General features: G+C 34.2%; 1 protein-coding gene across 2 annotated transcripts; it reads left to right on the top strand.

Annotated features, from left to right (window-relative positions):
* The first annotated feature begins 942 nt into the window (after positions 1 to 942).
* On the top strand, positions 943 to 7,870 carry LOC146911272 (large ribosomal subunit protein bL21m-like). Of its 2 annotated transcripts, none has more exons than XM_085723484.1 (6): positions 943 to 1,152; positions 3,273 to 3,768; positions 3,856 to 3,936; positions 4,539 to 4,640; positions 7,264 to 7,338; positions 7,426 to 7,870. In XM_085723484.1, the coding sequence occupies exons 2-6, from the start codon at positions 3,289 to 3,291 to the stop codon at positions 7,543 to 7,545; spliced, it is 858 nt and encodes a 285-aa protein (XP_085579610.1). In that variant the 5' UTR covers positions 943 to 1,152; positions 3,273 to 3,288; the 3' UTR covers positions 7,546 to 7,870. The 2 variants fall into 2 exon arrangements, with proteins under 2 accessions (XP_085579610.1, XP_085579609.1); XM_085723483.1 differs by having other exon boundaries at positions 943 to 1,157.
* The last annotated feature ends 1,456 nt before the right edge of the window (positions 7,871 to 9,326 follow it).

Raw genomic sequence — 9,326 nt, 5'->3', positions numbered from 1 at the left:
AAGATTAAAATATATAAAAAAAATTAAATATTTCTTCAAAAAAAAATATATCCTTATAAAAAATTCTGTCTTTTAAGCCACTTCCGTGAGATAATTGATACTCCCTCTGTCCCTATATGTAAACACCCTTTTATTAGAGGGAAAGCGTGATGACATATAGGGACGGATGGAGTATATTTTAGCTTTAACAAAAGAGTAGGGATATTTTGACAACCATTTTTGTACGACTTTTGAGACAACTTTGCTGTTCTCTCTTCTCATTGGTCAAAAACAATAGAGAAAGAAAAAGGAAGAAAGAATAAGAAGATAATGTGAGTATGAGAGAGAAAGTTGTACAAAAATTGTATCAAAATGTTTGTACAAATATCATTTCTCTTAATAAAAATATATTTGGTAAAAAGGAAAAAAACATCTTCCTTGTCAAAAAACAACTAAACCCATTTCATTTCATCACAGACAACTAAAACCCTAAAAAACAACAAAGTTGAGTGTAGCTCCGTCGGATCAAAGCAACTTTGGATTCTCAACGCAGCCGGAGTCACTCGCCCGCCGCCGTCAGAAACAGTGAGAAATTCTTCCTTATTTTACTTTTCATTTTCTTTCGAATTTTCCTTCTCATCATCTCGAGTAACCCCATTTCACACTGCGATTGATAACATAGGAACAATGGCGTGTATTATAAAATCGTTACATCGCCGTTATTGATAACATAGGAACAACATCGTTCAATTCAAGGGATAGCTTCTCTTGTTTCATATAATGGAAATTTTGTAGTTGTAGCACTAGTAACAGTGGCGGAACTGGGGGTGGCAAGGGGGAGCCACCGCCACCCCATCTTTAAAAAAAGAATTTAAATTTTTATACACTGGAAATTACTACAATGCCCTTTATTAATATGAATATTACCAATTCAATTTCATCTCCTCTTCCCCTTTCTCTTTCATCTGATGCGCGTTCCTCTTTTTTCTTCTCCCAGCTAAAGCAAATCCGACCGAACAACATCCACCACCACACCACCGCCGGCGAACCGCGACCACTATACTCGTTCTCCATCCATCACCGCCGCATCCTCCTCCATCTTCTGTATTGATTCTTTAGTTTAGAGAGCTATCTCCATCCATCTCTCTCCACAAACCCTAATTGTTGTAACTTGTAAGGTAATGTGAAATTTGAATGTAATTTCCTTCAATTCTGATTCTGATTTGATGATTACATGTTCTTTAGTTGTGTTTTCATGATTACATGATTTTAGTAATGTGAAATTGAATTTAATATTCTGGTAATGATTTGTAATTTTGTATGTGTGTTCAGTAATGATTTAGTAATGTGAAATTGAATTTGAGTTTTTGATTGCTACTGATTGCTACAAAAATGTTTTAGTAAGACATGAATGTTCTGCTTATTACTATGGTTTAGAACATGAACTCTGATTGCTATTCAGGTTCTGATATGGCTATTCCCCCATTCATTCCTTGTTGAATGCCAAATGTCAATCATGCCAAATGTCGATCCACCATTATTTAACCCATAAGATAAATTGGATTCCTACCCATGTTGCATATTTTTTGGGTTCAGACCTTCAGCAGTTTGCACAGACACATAATAGCATACTGGATTCTCGGTTGCTGTAAAACAAAATGACATATTTAGAGCTGGAATACAAAAAAGATTGCAATTGAACTTTCAATATCAAGTTTAGAATAATAAAGATTGAGACTGTAGCTTCGCTCCTTTCATTTGTTTATCTTGTTAACTACTACATCTTTTTATCATGTCTCTAGAATATTGAGTATGTATATTAAATTTTCAGAGAGATAAATAAAGAGAATATTAATGAAATTCAGTTCAGAAATTATTACACTTGTGAAAAAAAAGACTTGATACCGATGAAAAACACAATCTAGTGAAAAAGGGTGAAAACAATATTTGTGGAGGTAGAAACTTACTAGCAGGGGTATGTGTTCCATTAGAAGTGGGTAGTAATGAAACATCATGATAATGAAATCCATTAGAGGTAGGTAGTGATGCAACTTTAGCTTGCTCTGAGTCCATCAATTGCTTTTGTTTATGCATTAATTACTGAACTGTTACTTGTGTTTAAATAATTGTCTCGAGTGTGAGAGACTCAGTTTTAAGCTTTCCAATTGAAAGCCTAGGTTTTTAATAATTGGCTTAAATAATACTAGAGTATGAAAGCCTGATAACTAGTCCAATTGTTTTAGAGTTATTATAGGTAATTAAGAAAAGTTAACTTACTTCCTTTGCCAATTTCAATCATGTATGGCAATGACTTTGAGAGGAGGACTTAATCAATAATCCTAAATAGTAGAGGTGGAAAAGATGGAAAATGTAAGCTTATTTGATTCAAAAAAATGCAAGCATATCTTCAACTTCTAGCATGCCTAGATGAGCTAATCTTGCTGCTTCCTCTATTTTTTTATAGTGTCTGGTTTTTCTATAACTATAAGCATGTTCCAGCAACCTGTCATGAAAAGTAGCAACATTCATGGCATTTTCCATCAGAAAGATCTATCGAACCTGGCTCAGCTTTTGAATTCAGCTATCATCGTCTTCTGTTTATGAAAATCAAGTGAAATATAAATTGGTCCATTTTGAAATCATTTATGTTATTTCAATGAAATTGAAACTGGCTTTTGTTATGAAATTTGAATGTTATTAGAATTGGTAATTTGAATGTTAATTTTTATTTGAAAATGATCTTCCGGCTCAAAGACAGGTAAGGATTTCTTTATATCTTGTTCATAACTATCAATGTAGCTGAAGAACTGTCATAACATTGCTAGTAATTGTCCCCCTTTTCTCAACTTTAATTTTTTTATTCAATGTTTGGGATTCTGTAGGTACATACCAATTACCAATAGGACATAGTTAATTACCGTAAAATTGTTCAAGAAAAAGAATAATCTCATTTTAATTTGGCCCTGCTGCTGCTATTGTTTAAGCCCTAGTGAACTTACTTTGCTTACCAAGATGTTGTTTAAATGTATATCCGTATTTATTTCCAAAACCATGATTCATTGCATACATTTATTATATCCGTAATTCCAAAATCATGATTACTTCGTTGGAGGATAGAGTAGTTTATTTTATTTTGGTATCAATTTGCATTTTCTTCGGGTTTGCTGAACTTTTTCTTGTATTATGATGCAACTTCTGGTTTTAAATTGCTTTGAAACTGGTGTACAAAATAACACAAACTTTTGCCAAATGCTTTTAAAAACTAGACCTAACATATTGTTTGGTTACATTAGGTTTGGTTTATTCACCATGCACACCCCTATTCGGAGATGCCTGCAAGCGTTAACCCGGCAATCACAACCAACATTATCTCTCTTCAAAGACCCATCATCTCTCCGCTCACTCTCCGTGGCTGCTTTTCCCAATCATAACATTTCATCACCCCTTCTTCCCATTTTCACCAATTCCAAACCCACATCTGCTTTTGGACAATGGCACCACGGACGCTATTTCTCTTCTTCCAAACAAGACGATCACATCAAAGAAGGCTGTACACATGAAATAGAAGATGAAGATGACGACAACGACAGCGATGATGATTATGATGAAGAGGAGGGAGATTATGAAGATGACGATGATGATACTGTTGCAATATCAAGTAGGAAAAAGGTGTACACGGCAGAGGAGAAGGAAGCAGAAGCAGAAGCTATTGGATACAAAGTGGTGGGGCCCCTACAAAAGAATGACAACGTTTTTAAGCCATATGAGCCTGCTTTTGCAGTTGTTCAGGTTCAATTTGCAAACTTTAATTGATTACATGTATCAGTGTTTCATATGTTGTTTTTGTTTTGGTAACTTTCCCCCTTCTTGGTTTAGATTGGATCACATCAATTTAAAGTGAGCAATGGAGACAGCATTTTCACTGAAAGATTGAAATTTTGCGAAGTGAATGATAAGGTGAGTGATCCTTTTATTTGCGAAGTATTTTGGCTGTTATTTGTATATATGAGAATACTGGGATGGTTTAGTGAATACGTAAGACAAATAAGGATTGGATACGTCAAAGAGAAAATCAGGTGGCACGTATGGTACAAAAGATGGTAGAATCTTGTTTTAAGGAATTTGGAGACGCCGGCTAAGTAAGTAGGTGAAATGGAGGGTAATTAAATAGTTAGAGGTAGTAGACAAAAATCTATAAGTCAAACTATTAAGACCGGCTTTAGATTTAAATGGTTTTCAATTTGACATGATTTACAATGGGATATTGTGGGGTTACTTGATCCATGTACCAACTCTACCTTGTCGTTGTTTTTGTACAGCTGTTGCTTACCATTTTGTGTAGCTTTATTTCAAATTGTCACCTAGTTTTAGATACACTATGTAATTGCAATATTGCAGCATATTTCTATTGGTTTAGAATGCTATGAATCTTATTAAATACTTAATTGGCGACTTGTTTTTGTGTAGTGATTAGTAAATTCATTTTCTATTTTCTTTTTGTTATGGTATCTTTCAAACCAGCAATTAAACATTCCATTGCATTTTTTGGCTCTCTGCAGTTGATTCTGAACAAAGTTCTATTGCTTGGATCCCCTAGTCAGACAATTGTTGGCAGACCCATTGTGCCGGATGGAGCTGTTCATGCTGTTGTTGAGGAGCATGTAAGTGCAGAATTACCAGTTAAAAATAAATTTGATATGCAGAATCAGCTTTCTAATTTTGAGAGTAGAAATGGGATTACTTTAGAATAGAGTGGTGATCCCTCTTTCAGTTTTATGTTTCATCTACTCTAGTTTGCATTTTGCTTGTCTTTCTGTCCTATCATTGCAATCATATTGGAATGTTACCAGAAGTGCTACTAAATGACATAGTTCCTATTGTTGAGAAAATTAAAAGAAGTATATATTGCATTTTCTTGCATGTGTATTGCATTTAATTATTGCATGTATTCACAAGTCTGCTTAATATTGCGACCTTCGAACTAGGTAAAGAAAACCAAAGACTGTTAATTGCATTTTGCAGTATATATTTGCATGCAAAAAGTTTCTTTGCTGAATTTAAATTAAATGGCATGTGTTAATCTTCAGTTCAGTCTCTTTTTCATTTCCTAGCAAAGATAGAAAAATTATTGCTAAAATAATAAAGTTCAAGAAAGAAGAGTGGTAGATAAAATATGCATCCAACACTTCCAAGATGGAAGAACAACCAAAACTGAGATAAACAACCATGTAAACCCCTAAATTGCAACACATCTTCCATGATCTTAATTATGATGTGGTGTAGCCTAGGGAATTTAAGAAGGAACATTTTGGAGATACAAGAAAACATATTATCTATGACTGGTCATGGTAGAACAATACAAGAAGGAAAGAATTGTGTACAGAATATGGGAAACATGAATATGTAGGTACAAGAGAGGAGCTAAAAAAGGAAGTGAAAAACATTCTAAAACCGATAACTGTATAACCTGGAATGGGACTCTACCTTGTGTTAGATCACATGGTCACTGGGTTTAAGTCCTATTGCAAGTTTAGCCTCTGAGCTGAAAAACCTAGACAAAAGAAAAAACAATGCTTTATGAAAACGAACTTCATATTTTTAATACGACACTAGTCAGTTGTAATATTGAAGTGGTAGAATTAGTGGTTGTCTGTCCCTATTTTCCAGTGTTTTTCCTTAATAAAATGTTGAGGAATTAAAACAAAGAGACAAATAATCAATTTACCAGCTGTAAGTAATACAGACAATAACTATTAAGTCCATTATTTTTCCTATTTAATTTAAGGGTCATGCTAACAAGTTCCCTAAGTGCATTGTTTGAGGAATCAATAAACGAGAATTTTTTCTTTGAAATACAAGTCAAACATTTGTCAAATAATCATATCACTTTTTATGCAAAAATTTAAATTACCTCTTTTAGTTCTTTAAACAATGCCTCAAGGGCACTTGTTAGCATTTTCCTTAATTTAATCGTAAGCCAATCAAAAGATGTAGATGATTAAGGTCTGTCTACATCTACTAACAGGAAAATGCAGTTCCCAAAAAAGCAGTTCCCAAACAGGAACTCCATTGTCTCAGTGCCAGAATCATGTAGGACCAACCACCCTCCCAATCCAAAAGAACACATCGACCTACAATAACTGACTTACTCCTGCAGCACACAGGCACTATAGACATGATAATGACCTAAGGAGATGATAACCATTAACTGTAACAACAATATAAGAGAGAACAGAGGCAGATGGAAACTTGTTAGAAGTAAGCAGGAACTATGCGTCCATCATGGGCAGCTTCAATTTCAGAAACAACCAAGATAGAACCAGGAAAGTCATGCTGGTTCTTGGACTGACGTGCAATTGTGTTCAGAATTCCAAATGGACTGGCTGAGAGGTCAGTTAAAAAAAATTCCACGTTGAGTGGCCAGACTGGACTGATCTATACCAACTTGCTAAAACCTCAATTTGGAGTAGAAGGAAACTTACAAATTTCAAGAACCTCAGTTAAACATAAAACAACGTGGCATTAAAATGTAGTCTCTTAAATGTTTCCTATAATCTTGAGATTTTAAAATGTAATATTGTTTCCCTTGCAGATATGTTGAGAGGCTAAGTTGCTAAAGAAGATTCATATATGTTTTTTAAATCTCTCACGGACACTCCTCGGATAAGGCGTGTCCCCGTGTCTGACACGTGTCATGGCCGACACGACACCGACACATATAATTACACTGAATTATGTGATTTTCTAAAAAAATTAGCTGTGTCGGTGTGTCAGTGTCGTGTCCGGTGTCCGTGTCCGTATCCGTGCTTCATAGACTCTTTGCCCTCTTTTATCTAAGAAAAATATGGAGTTTTGGGGTTCACAAGTTTCAATTTTTTGAATTGCTAAAATTACCTTGATATCTTTTTCTATGTTTACTAGAAATGTATTTATTCACGTTGTAAAAAAAAATGTATTTATTCTCCATGAGTGGTGTGAAAACATTTTATGTCAGGGATATATTTGAAATGAACTTTTAAAATCCAAACATTCAATGAATCTCCTTGGTCGTGATGTTTTTTGTTTCTTCTTATATACGGAACTAGATGAACTATTTCCTAAGGATGATCTATTATCCTCCTCTTTTTAATAAACTTCTTTGTCTTAATGAATTTCATCTTTATCCTGTAAAAAGAGAATACAAGTTTATTTTAACTTGGAGGGGTGTAAGGATTGATTTGAAGTGGAATTTTCATTCTTTCTATCTATGCACTTGCATGTGTACTCATTTTCCCCTTATATCAGGCACTAGATGCGAAGGTGATTATTTTCAAGAAAAAGAGAAGGAAGAATTACCGAAGAACCAAAGGGCATCGTCAGGTGTGTTCGGAATAAACTGTTTAAATGTGTTGTTTTATAACAAGTTATTGATATTAATCCTTCTTGATGGATGGTTATCATTTTCAGGAGTTGACAAAGTTAAGGATAACTAATATTGAAGGAGTTGAGAAACCTCCTAATGAATTGGTTGAAAAGCCTTCAAAATCTGCCAAGAAGGAACAGGAAAAGGTTGCAGTTGGTGCTTAAAAAGGATGTACTGGCTGTTGCCGGTAATTGCTATCTTTATGTCTCAATGAGTTTTCGACAGTTGGGTGGAAAAGTAATCAGCCATCCACTTAGTCAGGTTTTGTAGGAAGTCTTAAAAAAAAAAAAATCCTTTTCTCTTGGTAATGCTGGATTTAGTATTTAAGCATAAATCCGTTTATTCTTAAATAAGGTTTCAAGGTCTCAAGAGATCAATGTTTATTCTTGGTTGAAACATGAAACTATATCATGCACTGTACCGATATCTGACAGAAATGAAAGTGCACAAATTTCATTAAGGAGAAAAACAATCCTAATTCAAATCCTACACTGCAGACAATGTCTTGATTTGTATTATTTTGACCAGGATAGCTTGTATGAATGTGTTACTGTACACTGATGAAATCTTATGATGAATCAAATTAGAGAGTGTAGCTGACCTTCAATAATGACTCGTATCTCAAAAAAATTATTAGGGGGCGTTTGTTTGCAGGATACACAATTTTTTCCCAGGATTAACTTTCCCAGGAACATAAAAGTGGAAACCTTATTCCTAGGAAAATATAGGAAAAAGTGTTTGGTTAATAGTTTAATTACTGGGAATATTTTTTTTTTCTTCCATAGAATAGCTGAAATATGTTTGGTTTGCAATGTACATTCTTTGGATTCAACACTGTAATTATCAAAATACCCCTAATGTCTATGCGGTGAAACCTTCAATATATGAAAGTGTACGACTCTATTATTCTCTCCATTACCTTCAAGATTTACAAAACATGCTCATGAAAATGTCCATAAATTATCTCCCGATATTCTTCTACACAACGTTAATTTCCATTGCTCATTCTAATCGGTGAAATTGCTTATATTATTCTTTTGAATTAAATGAACATTTGTATATTCCAAACAAAACAAAAAAACATTTATATGCAAGGATGGTGGAAGTACGGGGAATACATGTTCATGATAATGAATATTTGAAGGCTAACAGTTACGTATTCAAAAATGGCAACGAACTAATAAAGGGTAGTAATGGATTTTCATGTAGTATATGGTCTTATGGTTCTTGGGAATACAATATTTCCGTCCTCATTTCATGGGAATAAAATTGAGAAGAACGTGGGGGATCGTGGGTGTTTCTTGGTTCCTGGGTATTTCTTATTCCCAGTCTTTTTTTTTTTTTGTTCCCATTTACCAAACAAAGGGATATTTATTTCCGGCCTTAGGTTCCTAGGAATGTTTTTGTTCAGCAGCAAAACAAACGCCCCCTTAGTAATTTTGTTTTTGAAGGTAGATAGATATTAAAAAAATAAATGGCACAAGAAAAAAAAATACAACAAGTTTGTAAAATTGATCTTAAATTGGCTGTAATTGTATGGAGAGGATCTCTACTCGCATTCTTGCCCTCTAGTGTACATCGTATCACCAAAACTATTCTTGTAACTACTAACTAGTAATTTAATCTTTGGCGCGAGATCATCGGTGTTGTGGGGAGGATATATTATTGGGGAATGAAGTACCTTGAGTGTATGACATTCTGAAATAGGGGACTGAGATTGGCACTCTGATTCAGCATGTATGCTGAGTATACAAATAAGGAATTTGTGAAAAACGAAAGACTCCTGGTAGCGAGAAAAAGGTAGACTCCCCTAATGGAGAGTTCCATACATAATAGTACTACACATTTTTTGGATGTATAAAAGGTTAATTAAACTATTCACTAAATGCCACCTACTTACAATGCTAGAATATACTTTTGAAATAACATCATAACCAGTTCTCTC

The sequence above is a fragment of the Medicago sativa genome, chromosome 7 (assembly GCF_051527215.1).
Source record: "Medicago sativa cultivar Bolivia chromosome 7, Bolivia_mono, whole genome shotgun sequence".
In the NCBI taxonomy this organism is placed as follows: domain Eukaryota; kingdom Viridiplantae; phylum Streptophyta; class Magnoliopsida; order Fabales; family Fabaceae; genus Medicago; species Medicago sativa.
This window is presented reverse-complemented; position numbering and strand designations above follow the sequence as displayed.